This window comes from Podarcis raffonei, chromosome 9 (genome assembly GCF_027172205.1).
Source record: "Podarcis raffonei isolate rPodRaf1 chromosome 9, rPodRaf1.pri, whole genome shotgun sequence".
Taxonomy (NCBI): domain Eukaryota; kingdom Metazoa; phylum Chordata; class Lepidosauria; order Squamata; family Lacertidae; genus Podarcis; species Podarcis raffonei.
Window position 1 is genome coordinate 64,187,281 of NC_070610.1, and position 15,662 is coordinate 64,202,942.

At 39.7% G+C, this 15,662-nt stretch overlaps 1 protein-coding gene across 5 annotated transcripts in view; it reads right to left on the reverse strand.

The window, feature by feature from the left end:
* The window catches only part of CCSER1 (coiled-coil serine rich protein 1), a 701,519-nt gene that overhangs the window by 482,365 nt on the left and 203,492 nt on the right, over positions 1 to 15,662 (reverse strand). For all 5 annotated transcript variants that reach the window (XM_053404078.1, XM_053404076.1, XM_053404077.1 and 2 more), the window contains one exon: positions 8,939 to 9,059. In XM_053404078.1, coding sequence (XP_053260053.1) covers positions 8,939 to 9,059 — 121 coding nt within the window. The remainder of the gene's footprint in view (positions 1 to 8,938; positions 9,060 to 15,662) is intronic.

Here is a 15,662-nt window from a genome sequence, read left to right on the forward strand (position 1 = left end):
TGTTACTTTCACAGACAATTTGGAAATGTGTTGTGCGACCAGAAGTCAGCAGAGAACGTGTATGGTCTGGGAGAACAAAGAAGCTGAGCTAGTCAGCACCATAAAAACAAAAGAAGAGCCCTCTTGGTTCAGACCTTGAGGCCATCTCTCCCAAAATTCAATTTCCAACAACCAGGCAGACAGATGTACCTCATGCCCTGCTTTTGGGTTCCCCATAGGTATAGCTGATTGGTCAGTGTAGGAAACAGGACACTGATGAACTAGGCCTTTGGTCTGAACTAACAGAGTTCTTCTAATGTTCACCTGCTTCTGGAAAGCGCACAAGCCATCATCCCAGTAGTTATCTCCCCAAAGCTGGAATTCAGAGCTGCACTGCCTCTGGATTTCATTTAAGAACTTAACAATTTCAATGTTGGATCTGACCAAAGGACTGTTGAGTAACCCACCATCTGGCTTCCCATTGTGGTTCCCATACTATTGTTCAGAGGCATGTTGCCCCTGATCCTGGCAGTGGCATAATATCAGTCATAACTAGGAGCTATTGATTCCTTTAATCTTCATGATTTTTTTCTGATTTTAAGCGATCTAGGCAGATGACTATCACTAGCATAAGTTTAACTATGTGTTACATAAAGAATGTCCTTTTTGTCCTTCCTGAATCTCTCCCCATCCAGCTTTGCCACCCACCCTCCATTACTCTCCCCATTTCCCCCAAATTATCTATTTATTTTTATTTCATAAAATTCATACACCACTTTTTTTGTAAAAAGCAAACCTCAAAGTGGTTTACAGAAAAACTAAAAATTGAACTGGCACAGCATTAGGGAGAGAAAACATGAGTATTCAATAAACATAAACATGATGCACAGAAGCTGATGGACACAGGCTGCAAGAAAGAAACCACCGGAGAATGCACAATTATCAGGGCCAGTTCCATCTTTTAGGAGGCCCTTGGGCAAGTTGACCTTGTTGGGCCCATCACTGACAAGGTCCATGCCTTTACTGGGGTTGTTGCCCAGTGACTTGTCCTCTCTCTATGGTCACAATATGCATATTATTACCCAGAGTGAAACAGGGCTGCTGCTCCTTCTTCTTCCATCCATCATGGTTACTTGCTTAGAAAAAATAAGTGAACAGACCATGCCAGCAAGTAAGAAGAGCAGAATCGGGAGCTCCAAAATCAGTAGGCCCCTTGCTAGGTTTGGGGCCTTTGCAAGCTGTAAAAGATGCTGATCCCAGTACTGGCCCTGTAAGTGGTCATCATAAAGTTCAGTGTAAACCATGTCAAGAAAGATGGACTGCTATGGGGCAAGACACTTGGAATACTGTGAATACACCCTCTGCCTGGGGCTGTGGATCAGTAGTTACATGTGGCATTCATCAAAGCCAAATCGTAAGATCCTGATAACTGGACCAAGTGATCTCAGTTCCTGTTGTAAGGCTATTCAGCTTTAAGCATGGATTTAAAGAGCTCACACAGGACAGAACTGCTCATCCACTTCAATGTTCTACTTAACTGGGGAAATTGGAAAAACACTTAAATGGTGCAATCATCTATTAGGAATTTGACTCCACACTGTCATTTTGTATGCTTCATTTTTATCTCTGGAAAATATCTCCAGCGGTTATATTCAATTTCTATATAATGCCTGTTATCTTACTTTCACTTTCAGGTGTTATCTTTCCTTTTTTTTAATACCACCAGCAGTATATCGCAGAAACAGTGATTATTGCAATGCCTTTGTGAAGGTTTCCACAATGAAAAAGAAATTTAGACTTTCCAAAAATGTTCTCTTTTTTAAAATGATGCCTGACAAGCAAATCACAAATTTACTTTAGCTTCTATAAACAATACTCTTCCCATAATGGTATGGTAAAAATAAAAATACTGTTTCTATAGGCCACATGTCAGTTTTTCACATGTACCCACTACACGGTTGGAGCTGCTTCCTTCTGGTGCAATCAAAAGTGGTGGCTGTAAGCCTCTGAGCACTGGAAACATGGGGCCGGCCAACTGCCCTCATATCTCAGTTATCAACCAGCTGAGAAGGAGATATGGTTATCAGCAGCAGCAGCAGCATCACTTTTAATTTGTATACTGTCTTTCTACTTTATAATACCCAAGGTGGTTTACAAGCTGAAGAAACAAAGAATGTACACCTTATAACAATCTAATCCAATACAAAAATGTGATAATAAAACATAACTTTAAAATAAGCAACATATCAAACAAAGTAATATTCAACAATCCAATAGAATAGTGTAGAATAATATTAAATAGCAGCATATAAAAATTAAACAGAAATTCACTCTTAACAATTGTAATAAATAATTTCTAAACTATAATCAATAAAACAAAGTCCCATCCAACTGGCCCTGCTCACAGGAAGCCTCTGGTCATTGTGACAGACTCCTTTGGGAGGAAAAGGAAGCTGGATATGGATCAAGTGAAGATGATGATGATGATGATTAAATTTATATCCCACCCTTCATTCCAAAGGAGCCAAGGTGGCAAACACACAAGCGATAATAAAAACCCCTTAAAACAATTCCAATACAGATACAGACTGAGAAAGATCTCTAGTTTAAAAAGCTTGCTGAAGGGGGAAGGTCTTCAGTAGGCACCAAAATGTCAAGAGAGATAGTAACCATCTAATATTTAATGGGAGAGAATTGCAAAGGATAGGTGCCATAACACTAAAGACCCAATTCCTATCTGGGGGTAGCAGACCTCTTGATGAGTTGGTATCTGCAGAAGACCCTCTTCTGCACTGTGCAGTGTGATTGGTCAGGTATACAAGGGGAGAGATGATATTTTAAGTATCCAAGTCCCAAGTCGTACTGGGCTTTATATACCAGAACTAACACATTGAACTTTGTCCAGTCAAGAACTGGAAGTGATCTTATTGCTTTTAATGAAAATTATTGTTTTTTATTCAATTTTGTTCTATTATATAGGAAATCAGATTGGTGAGAAACGGTATAGAAATCTTTTCATTTACAAATAAATAAAATGTAAAACTACAAGCAGCTCCAGTGCTGCTGTGACTGCCTGGGGAACTTACCTATTATACAACATGACAAGATAATTAACCTCATGGTACATGCCTCCTTACTTGACAAAGTAGGTCCAGTTGAACTCAATGGGGCTTACTTCTAAGTAGACATACACAAGTTTGTGTTGTTAATCCACTACACATCCGTCTCATGAAAGAGCTGTCTTCGTTTTCTTTGTGCGCACGTGCACATATTGCATTTATTTCAATTTTGTGATGTTTTATTACTCGCAAACAGCATCTTGTAATAATGTACTTGATTAATCCTCACAGCTGAGTTGCAAATCTGTTTCTGCAACCTAATTTGTAATTATTGAGAGGGAACTTTAATTCAAATGCTGCAACGTTCCAAATTACTAAATTAATTTTGTCTACTTTCACAGATAGCATTAATGCTTAAGTGTTTCTGCTCTTTCCTGTAGTCCATTAAATTTCTCCAGGTATTCCTACGTGGTTTACAAAGGGTGGGCTCAGTGACAATTTGCATTGAACATCATTTTTTAGTTGGCTTCTCAAAGTCTTTACATTTTGCAGGGAAATCATTAGGTCTTTGTGTTGGGATTCCCTTGTTCTCTTAAGAAATTTAGCAATAAATTTATGACTAATTATGAGCATATGATCAAAAGCATTAATACGAATAACTCTGAATTCCAAAACAACAAAAAAAGATATACAGAGCAATCCTTTACTTATCTACTAGTAAGCCCTGCTGAGTTCAATTGGACATAATGTGCGTAAGGACTGTAGCCTTATGGTGCAAAGTTTGAAACATAAACATAGCAAAAGTGTTACATATCCATACTTTTGAGTGTTATTCATTAATTATTGGAACTGCTAAATATTGAGATTTCCCTCCTAAATTGTAATAATGTAGTCTTTATTGCAAGATTAGGTACTTTATTATTAAATGAATATTGCGTTCTATACCTATGTTGTAATACATATAAAAATAAAAAATCTTCCAGCAATTCACTTTTTTCTCTTAGCAATACAGACAAGCATTAGAAACTTATACACAGACTTCCACTAGATTGACTCAGAAGGAACTAATTGATGAAAAAACCTGAAATAGTTTGGTCTATTTTTCCAAATGAATTTGCCAGGCCCCTGTCAAGCCTTCAATCCAAGCGCACTAGAGGAGAAATAAGAGAGACACCTTCCTCACTGTCTTACTGTTGGGACTAGATAACCATCATGTAGCCCAGTCATGCTTAAAGGGAATTGGGTAGATTAGCTGGATGAATAGAGTGGGTGGGCCAGTGGGCATAACCTAAGTATTCTGTATTTTGAAAGAGAGGCAGAGGGGAAATGTTATTAAATCAACTTGATGACAAATTGTCAAAATATCCATAAATGCCAAGTCCACTGGTCAATTTTCCAGGAAATCGGATATGGAGTCGTAAACCACAGCATTCCACATCTTTCTTCTGTAAGGCAGCTTTTTTTAAACCAAGCTGGAAAATCATTCAGGAGCCCTGTAATGTTCACCTCTTCTATGAGGTCAGCTTTATGAGCCTTCAAAACTCATACCAGGACCTCAGCCAAACCAACTTTATGAGCATCCTTAGTAAGCAGAGTCTGTCACTCAGCAAATCAAAATATACAATTAATGGTTCTTGTTTTAATCAAAGGATTGCCTTTGCCAAAAAAGAACAAAACTGCATGTATTCTCTTAACCCAAATTCTGTATTTAATAATAAATTATGCACATTGAGATGCAGGTTAATTTCCAAGAAGATTAGGCTTTAGTGACCATTGGCCCAGAGCCTTAGAAACATCACTTAATCTCACTATACTTTCCAAAAACTTTCCAGGCTTGCTCATTGGCTTACAAGTTTTTACCTGCATTAATTAAGCCTAGTAATTCATTTTATCAAAAATGAAAGCATAGCTTTCCAAGGTGCCATATACTGTGTCGGATATGCACACTTGCGGTCACACACAACTCTGAACACTAACAGGGGAAATGAAATTTATTTTGTTCACAAAATTCTGCAGTGTGGTCTCCCATGCTGCTTTATGCTGTATATTGCATTTTGTAAAAAACTGTTGTTTAAAAAGATCCATGTAAAATTGGCCCTAGCATGACCAAGACTTGCTGTTCACCATGCCAAGGGGTAAGAGTCAAGTGCATGCTGGAAATCAATACAGGACTCTCAGGATGTGGCAGGTAAAATTGCAATCAGCTGTGCACCTGGCACTGGGCAATCACACACACCAAACCCAGAAGGCTGTGAAAATGCTCTAAAGTTCTTGGGTATAGAGCTAGATTAGATGTAGCCAAGTCAATACCATACAGAACGAAATGTGCTACCTGCGTAAATCAGTGGACTATTTCTGTTGTGCCATCAAGGTAACCTTGGCTTCCCAGATAGCTGTGTTTGAACAGCAATTTAGCATTATTCTGGTTGGCAATATGTTTTATGAGAGTGTTAACAGCTGCCACACAGCATAATAAAAAGCATCACCAGTTCATTACAATAACAAATCTGATAAGGTGCTCTCCTGTTCAGTAAAGCAGCTCTTTCGATGTATCTGCCCAGATAATGCACAAACAGCTTAATTATCTACTTCCTTCCATCTCACCTTGCAACCTGGGACCTATCAATCACACACTTGAAGACTTAATACAACCAATTTAGATTACAAACAGAAACAGCATGCACCATATCCCCTGGAGAATGGGGATAGTTTTCAAGGAGGAGCAAAACTCTCAAGTTTTCTATTTAAAAAATGGCAGCTCTGTATCAAGCCCCACCCTCTCCCCAACTTGCCCTATGTCCTGACATCATTACGGTTTGTGATTCCTCACCAGTGACAACCAAAATGACAAAAACTTCATTGCCATAATAATAATAATAATAATAATAGCAGGATGATAAGCTGAATTGGATATAACTCCATTTTGATGGCTCCATGGTTTTGCAATGTACAACATTAGGGCCCTCTACATGATCCTCCCAAACTGGGCATCTGAAGAACTGAAGGGGCTTTATTCAACTAGTTAAGTCATGTTATTTGCACCAATTAAGAGAAACAAAATCTAAAGTCTCTAGAATTGCTTTTCAGCCTCATCACCAGTTTTATGGTGAATATTATATCCCCATTTAATTCCTCCCAGGATATTTAATTTTGCCAGTCTTTTTAAACCTCTGCACCATGTACCATTGCATCATATATGCTTGGTCACTGTTATTTGCAGTACTGCAAATGAAAGTTACTGTAACTTACCAAAAGTAGTGCTGTGGTGCCACGGGAGTGCCAAGACATAAAGTTTCAAATTAAAAAAGAGCTTTCCTGATTAATGTCCAGGAATCCAGTCTCTTACCCCTAATTTCCTACAGCAGCAGAACTATGATTTGTTACCTCATCCCTTCATATGTGAACACTGGAAAGTTTTCAATTACTGTATTTCCTTTAATACTATAGGCTGTTCTATCCTGAGTCTAAACAAAACGCCCAGCTCCATTACAAATCTGCTTGGGCAAATGAATACATTTTAAATTGGCACCAAATAGAAAGTAAAGTAGGTGTCGGCTGTATCTGGGATAGAAGGGCATTCCAAAAGCAAGACGCTACCAAAGAGAAGGCCCTTTCCTGCATCCTGATTGGATTTTGCTTTGATTCTGACTTGATTTTAGGATGTAGGATGTATTTTAATGGATTGCTTGATTTTATGGTGATTTGTCATATATTTGATGTTAGCTGCTCTGAGCCCAGTTTTGGCCGGGGAGGCCAAGGTATAAATAAAAATTATTATTATTATTACTTATTATCCCCATGCACTGCCCCTCTCTCAGAGATATTGAGAGGGGCAGGCTGGTACAGGGAAAAGAAGCAGCATAACAGCAACAGCTCACTCAAAATAAACATGGAAATGGCGGAGACAAAAATAGATTGTGTGAATCAGTTCTCAGTGGAGTTGCACTCTGTTACACTGACATTTTATTATTGTGGTTTGTCGACGCTGCTAGCATCAAGCAACGAAGCATAGTCTCACTGAAATCCTCAGCATACAAGAGACCTTTATTACGTATTTCCAGATTCCTTAGATTGTTCCTTACAAGGCAGCATGAGCTTTCATCTGGCAGCCTGTGATCAGCTACACTTAGAAGTGCTTTATTTTCTAGAACACAAACTAGCTTCCTTTTTTGGTGTTCTCAGCTAGGACACATCCCTTCCATTATGTAGCCATCTCAACATGTCTCTGGGCTTTTGTGTGTGTTTTTTATGAATATGTTTGGTGCTTCCTACCAAGCTAAAATAAAGTTCACAAGAAGTTTTAGCATCTACATTCCTTCAACAGAGGCTTGCTGAACTGTCACCATAGCAACACCAAGGAGACTTGGAATGTTTGCCCCAAATGTCAGTGCGCTTTTTAAAATTGTTTTATTTCTATGAATTCAAACAACAAATCATCTCTGAACAAATGTCATACAGCAGGGTAGTATGTGTGGAAAAAATATAATCTAGGCTTGAAGTGTTCAAAGTCTCTAGTTTATTAGCTTTCCGCTTCATCTTCCTCTGAACTCACCTGTAAATGCTGTTGGAGAAATATAATACAAATTTGCACTGGGGGAAGTAAGTGCTATGGGAGATCAGGGAGACAAGTATGACTTGTTCTGCATTGCCAAAGTACTTGATCCTACACAAAACATGATATTCATGGTTCTCACATCATTCACTGGGCTTTCGTCTTCCAGTGGTTAATTGTGCTTCTTCCCAGATTATCCACCCAGTAGTTCAATCTGTTGCATGAATACAAGATCAGGTGGCTACACATTTCGACTAGGGGCTACACATTTTGACTATTACGCCAGTCCAAAGGGAGCTCTAACTGGCCAAGAACCAAATTCCTATCTCCGTGGATGTACTGGTAGAATCCAACCTGACTGTATTTATTTAGAAAAGGGATCTTGTGGGTTATAGGTAGGTGTTTTATCTGTGAGTCTTTTAGTTCTTATGCTCTTACAGTTGTTTTAACTGTGTGTCTTTGTTGGTTTTTAGCTCTTATCTGTTTTAATTATTAGTTTTTTATCCATCCATTATCTGTGTTTAATCTTGTATTTTATTTGGAAGTTTTATGCCTGTTTCCTGGTCCCCATTTGCCCTATTATCGGTTAAAAAATCCTAACTGCTATTTTATCTATATGCTTTTTTAATCCTGGTCTGTGACCGTAATAAAGTTCATTCAGGTAGGTGTTCATTGAAACTGTCAGCTCAGTGTGCTTTTGTAGTGTGTGTGTGTGTGTGTGTGTGTGTGTGTGCGCGCGCGCGCGCGCGCAGGGAATAATAATATTTTATTATCTTTATTAATTTATGCCCTACTTTTGCTATCACAGCTCACAACTAAATATACCATAGGCATATAAAACTATTTCTTCTGCAGAAAATTTCGACAACAATGCACCCATAAAACAACTTTATAGCAATGTCTAAAGGAAAATTCTTTAGCTTGCCAGGGGGAAGCAAACGCCACAGTTTATATGCTCTGCCAAATCTTGGGGTGGAGGCTGTTTCAAAGCTGGACCACCAGCTGTGGAAAGCCACCCCCTTCTTTGTTGAAACATCCCTTCAAGAAATCAGGGTGTTTATTGCCATGTCAAGCTTCTCCTGGCACATAGTGTTATAAACCAGAAAAGGCAAGCATCCAGAGATTATCGTAGCTGCATAAGACACTCTGTTGTTGTGCAACAGCACCAAAACAACTTTAATTGTGCAACCTAAATTTTCTGCTATACGTAGCAACGGTCAGAAGCGCTTGTTAAGTCAGTTATCTGAGAAGAAAGTGGAGGAAGATGCAGCGTGTGAATCCTGATGGGCAGAACTTATTCTCACTTTTTGCTAAGCAAACCAGAAGCATATTGTAACGTTTCACTCACTGTTTGGTCACTTCAGTCATTTTTGGCTGTTCCTTCTTCTTTCCTTCAGCAGTTGGTTCAATGGGAGTAAGCAGCACAGCAGCACACGAGACTACAGACTGGTGTGAATCTTCCCGGCAAACTGCAAAATAACAGTAATTTGGTTACCACCAATGTATTTCTGGCTTTTCCTTCCCGACATTATTTTAAATATGGGCTTCTCCACTAACTGTCTGAAGCGGTATAGTCCAGGAACAGGTTCACTGCACAAGTCTGCTGGTTGCATGCTTCAGTTCTGAATTAATGAGAGAATGGGAAGTTTAAGCAGTCCTGACATATGTAGCTTCTTAGTGCCCGATGTCCACATTAAGGCCTCAGCTACTCTTGAATGCTACATTTCAGAGCTCAGATGCCATTTCAGCATGCAAGATACCAAAAATCATGGAAGACATTGGGTTTTAAAAGGCTGTTATATTTGCAGTTATAAGGAACTTGTGTATTCATACATCTTGTGTGTGAGAGTATATATAAGACACTAAAGCAGGAGTGGCTAACATGTGGTTCTGCAGATGTTGGACTACAACTCCCATCATCCCCAGTCACTGGCTATGTTGACTTGCTCTGCTGGGAGCTGTATGGCAACAACATGGTCAAAGGCTCTCCAGCTCAGCACTAATGCCATGCTTAATTTTGTTTTCATTTATGAAGTATATAGCCTTCTTTTCAGTCTTTACCAGTAAGGCCCAAACTATGAAAGCATCTTGGATAATCAACTGTGAGCAAGGTAAACCTATCATGAAGCACAAACATGAAAATTTCCCCTAGGGTGAACTTGTGATTGAAAGGGTTAGCATTATTAGCACCTCTTTCTTTCTTTCTTTCTTTCTTTCTTTCTTTCTTTCTTTTTCTTTTAAAGACATCTGGGAATCATAACTACCTGACAGCTGTTAGATGTATCTGAAAGTAGATGGGAGATTCCACACAGTTCCCAGTGGTCAGGTACGTAGCATAATAAAAACCAATGCAACCTACACTAATTAGCAACCCTGCTGAGATAACTGAATTATTGCTTACTTAACATGTACTTAACTATAGCTTTTGCCCACTGAGTCACCTCCCCGGGGCAAAGATGGTATAAGAGCAACATTCACAGTGTTCTGCTATTTGTTAAACATGATCTCCCTGCAAACATACAGGAAACCTTGACCTTTATGTTCTAGCTATCACTGTTCTCCAGCACCAGGTTCAATCGCAAATAGCAACTCAGCCAGCCTTTCTTTGTCCTCAAGTTCAACCAAAATTCATGGCTCCACAGTTTATGTACCAAATACTGACACCACTAATACACCAATACACTAATACACTGGTGGGGAAAGGCCATAACTCAGCAGGAGAGCATCTGCCTTGCATGCAGATGGTGGTATTCAGCAGTAGTTCTACTCAAGAGTAGAACAAGCAGAGAGTTGAATACAGCCCAGTTCCAAGCTCAATCCCTGGCATTTCTAAGTAGGGTTGGGAAGCCCTAGGAAGCCTCTGCCAGTCACTGTAGTTCTCAACTGAATATACAGCCTCCACTGATACAAAAGGCTCCCTGCTGCAGATGTTTACCCTCACAACAGTGAGGTGCAGGTGTGTCTTGAAGCAGGACATGGAAGACCAGGTTTTCAATCCCCACTCAGCCATTAATCTCACTTGGTGATCTTGGGCCAGTCACTGACTCCCAGCCTAATCTAGTTTTCGGGGTGTTGAAAAGAAAAACTGTTCCCTCATTAGGGGAAAGGTGAGATATGAATGTAATAAATGACAACAAGCAGAGATGAAAGAGTTGCATGGAAGAGTCATATAAAAATTCAAGATTAAAATCAGCTAAAACTATTTTCAATCAGAATGGATAGCTGGACAGAGTCAAAGGTCAGGGTAATGTGGTGTGCTATCAGCAAAAGGTGAAAGCTATGTAAGAAAAGTGTCAGATGGACCTCTGTGAAAAGGAGGATAGTTTAGAGGCTGTCAAAAAGAATGCCCTCTATTGGTTTGTTGCTTTATTGTTTAAAACAATATTGCTTTTTATTGTATTATAACACACAATGGGATCATACGATGAAGGCTAGGGAATAAAACGCCCATATATAAAAATTAATGGCTTCGGAAAATGAGATTTCCAACTGGCACTGAATAGACCACAGTGTGGGTGCCAGGGGAGCCTCTATGGAGAGGGCACTGTGCCACTGAAAAAGTTATAAAATAATTAGAGTTGGATTTGATATCCAGCTTTATCACTACCCGAAGGAGTCTCAAAGCGGCTAACATTCTCCTTTCCCTTCCTCCCCCACAACAAACACTCTGTGAGGTGAGTGAGGCTGAGAGACTTCAGAGATGTGTGACTGGCCCAACGTCACCCAGCTGCATGTGGAGGAGCGAGGACATGAACCCGGTTCCCCAGATTACTAGTCCACCGCTCTTAACCACTACCTGCTGCTAGATCAGGCCAAAAGCCCATGTAGTTCAGCCTCCTATCTTCATGTTGGCCAACCAAATGCCTATCAGATGCCCACAAGCAGAATATGAGTGTGGTAGGCCCCTCCCCACTTCTGATTCCCAGCATATCAACCCCCACTTGTGATTTGACACTCTCTTTAGGAGCCACCTGCCTCACCTCATTCAGTGAGGTCACCCTCACCTTCAGTTTTGTATGCCAGCCTTAGTCCACATATGAAGGAGGGTCTTGTCTGGTGTACATCTGCCTGGGTTCTTAGGTCATCCTCTGAGGCGCTCTCCCAGGCACCCATGCCAAATGAAAGAATTTATCCAGACTAGTAAAGAGCTGCAATTTATTGAGTTCCTACATTTATGTGCTGTCTTGCAGCCAAAGCACTCAAAGCAGTTCCTAGTTTAAAATCACAGCTTACAATCTAAAGAACATTATTTGAAAGGGAAAAGGGAAAGCATATATGTCAAATGACAGCCGCCCCAGCTGAACTGGTAGAGGAAGCCTTGCTGACCCATCTCCCCCTCAGAGACAGACAGGGGAATGGATGCTGACAGAGGCAGCATTTGGGATAGTAAGGGGAAATGGCCCTTGAGAAGGACCGTTGGTTTTCCAATTACTGGGTACCAAAGCACTTTAATTAAAAACATTGATATTTCAGTGTTGTTATTTGTATTTGTGTGTGTGTGTGTGTGTGTGTGTGTGAGAGAGAGAGAGAGAGAGAGAGAGAGAGAGAGAGAGATGTCATTTATTATTTTTCTTCTTCTGCTTTAAGCAGCTGGACGCCAGTCCCCTATGTGGGCTGAGCATTGCAAGGTAAAAATTTAATACATACAAACATACATAGTATCCTTAACAGGCCCATATTTTATCTTATATTTCAACATTATAGAAGGAAATGAAACTGATGGTGGTTAGCAGCGGCGGAATTGCTACAGAACTTCTGTTTTTTAAATCATTAGTTACGAGAATGCGATTACAGACGACAATGATCCCCAAAGGGTTAGTTGCTATAAATCTGCAATTAAGCCACAGGCCAGGTTCTTTAAACACTGCAGTCACAATGACAAAATTGTAATTACTGTAATAGGACCATTACTACCAAATGAATTACATCCTATGAAGCTTTATCTGTTTTCCCGCCTTCTTTCACAATAGTCACGAAAGAATACAGTTTTATCTACTTCGTATTGTCAAGAAAGGATCCCAATGGAGAAAATGCTGACTTACATCATCCTAATAGTTGGATTTAATGATACCAAGGACAATAGATTTGTGCTGCCGTCATCATGGTGAAATCCATAAAGAAATCAAGCTGTTCAATGCTATACTTGGTATAGAAAAATACTTGCCCCTGAATGCGTAAGTAATGCAATTTTTAATATTCCATCCTATAATGCTCTGCATGTTTCTATGACCTTTATCCTGGAAAGCTTAAGTATACATGCAAATTATTTACTTTAACATTGAAACTTACGTTTTGCTGACATTTCTGTCACAACTGAGCAATGCAAGCATCCAGAATAATGTTAAAATTCATAAAGCTACTGTTTTGGCCAGACCCTTTTGAAAACTACAAGGATCAAAAGAATCCAATCACCTCTGGGGATGTTAAGAGGTTCTACTGTACAAAAGAAAACAAACACACTGTATATACAGTGCAGTTCCCTATAGCTGTGGATGCCTGTTTTTTGTTTGTTTAGTGGGTTTTAGATTTTATTTTTATTCAACTTTTTCCAATATATAAATAATAACTTCCTCTTTTACCCCTCCTCCCACCATTTCAACATGATGTGCTAATTGTTGAAGGAACTAAATGCAGAGGTTAATTTCCTTCATGAGCACCCCATGCAGGAGATAAGCCAACAGGTGCATGGTCAGCCAAGCCAGTTGCTATGGTAATGGCCCACTGCCAGCTATATACCGTATTTTTCGCTCTATAAGGCGCACCAGATCACAAGACGCACCTAGTTTTTGGAGGAGGAAAACAAGAAAAAAATATTCTGAATCTCAGAAGCCAGGACACCAAGAGGGATCGCTGCGCAGTGAAAGCAGCAATCCCTCTTGCTGTTCTGGCTTCTGGGATAGCTGCGCAGCCTGCATTTGCGCACACACATTTCCCCTTACTTTTTAGGAGGGAAAAAGTGAGTCTTATAGAGCAAAAAATACAGTAAGTGATTGGGGAATGTCAGCTCATCGGTCAGTGAGTCTGTCTGTGTATCAGAGTCAGTCTTGTGAAGTGAATGAGTCTGTCTGTGCAACGTTTTGATTTGCTGGAGCAACAGAAATACTTTGTACTTGTATGCATATATCTACAAAGGCTACAAGTTGTATGTATAGATCAATGTCCAGAACTGTATTACTGAAACCTTATATTCTGCAAAAAATATTCTGCTATTTTGGACCTAAAGCTGTCTCGGTGTGGTGACTGGAACTGGGGGCGAATTCCACTGCATGGGTATCTAATCTCAGATTCCCAACACTAATTTGCGAAGGAAATTTGATATGAAGGAAAGAAGTGGGTGCAAGGATGCAGTCATTTTCTACTTACTGAAATAGTAGTACCTCCATCTTTCTCTCTCTCTCTCTCTCTCTCTCTCTCTCACACACACACACACACACACACACACACACAGAGAGAGAGAGAGAGAGAGAGAGAGAGAGAGAGAGAGTTCAGTACCTCAACTATACAGTGACGTGGAGCAATTGCTTTGGTTTCTCCCCTTTCATCAAAACTCCATCAGGAGACAGTCTGTCAATCAGGTAGAGGAAATTTGTGCAGTCAACCACACATGAGGTTGTGACACACCTGGCCACACTGCAGCCATGACGGATAGCACTAGGAGCTACCCCAGTTCAGTGCAGCTCAGCTCTTTGCCAGCAGGTTTACCAGTGGCAATATACAATTGCACAAGAATTCATTAAAAACATTTCTATGGTGTGATCCAAAGAACAGGGAAGCACACCCACATTATGCACATTGAGATCTCCCATACATTGCACACAACCAACAGGGCTTTTTCCTCTTCAGTACTCAGCTAGTACAGAAGAACAACTTAGCATTAAACTATCAAAATGTCACATCATTATGTAATGGAGCTTAGAGCAGATATATCATTAAAGGGTTGGTAGGTCCTGGGATAATGTGATGCTGGTGCTTCTGGTTTGGCAGCATAGGAAAAAGACAACCCTGATTACGTTTCATCAAGCTATTATTATGCAGGAAGATGTCACAGTTTAATGTTTCCAGCATCGTTTTCTGTGAGATGTTTTGTGGCCTGCTCATTATGAAAGGGGGGGGGGGACATAATCCCTGCCGGTGAGCTATATGTGTCTGTGGTATATTAAAGCTCTGAGCCCAAATAAGAAGGAATTCTGCCAAATTGCTGTGGACATCATGACTCTGTGGTGCAACTATGTATTTTTACCCTTGGGAAAGGTTTTCCCCTGCCCCATTTTGGCCTGTTTCTCAGGACTTTTCTGCAACTGTGCCTAATGGTTGCTAGAAATCATTCTTTTTTAATTGCTCAAGCCCATTTGCCTACTATAAGAAAGAAGAAGAAAGAAACCACAGACACATTATTTTTTTACATGTTGTACCACTTTTCAAGCCATCTAAGTCTTTGTGAATCCGAAAACGAGCCAAGCCACAAATACATGTGACTTCACATACTTCCCCAGGCTCAAGATTTCCAATGGGCAACCAGAAACATTCTTTGCTTATAATGCACAAGCTGAATTTACTAACAATTTAATTGCCCAGATTAAACTGGACCTCATTGAAACACATTTAGCTGCATTTTGGAGCGCATGATCACACACATTATTGGAACTTATTTAGGAACATACTACTAATTAGTTCACTAAACCTCTACTTATAAGAACATGATTTAATCTCTAGTGTGCAATTACCATCTTAGATGATTGGAATTTAGGAACATGTCTAAAACTGATACTTGACATTTGTCCAAGGAACAGCAGTTTAAAAGAAAATTTTTAAAGGTGATTGCAAAATGTTCCAAATTATAGAAATCTTACACATCTTATTACACCTAGAGTTGCCCTGAATATTTCCCAATTTCCTGGCTGGAAACAGTGGTTTTGGGTGGACAGGCTCCAAAATGTTTAGTGACAAACCCATTAATCGTGTGAACATTCACTTTCACAAAGTGGCTGGGGCAACCCAGTCAGATGGGCAGGGTATAAGTAAATAATAATAATAATAATAATAATAATAATAATAATAATAAAAAAAAAACT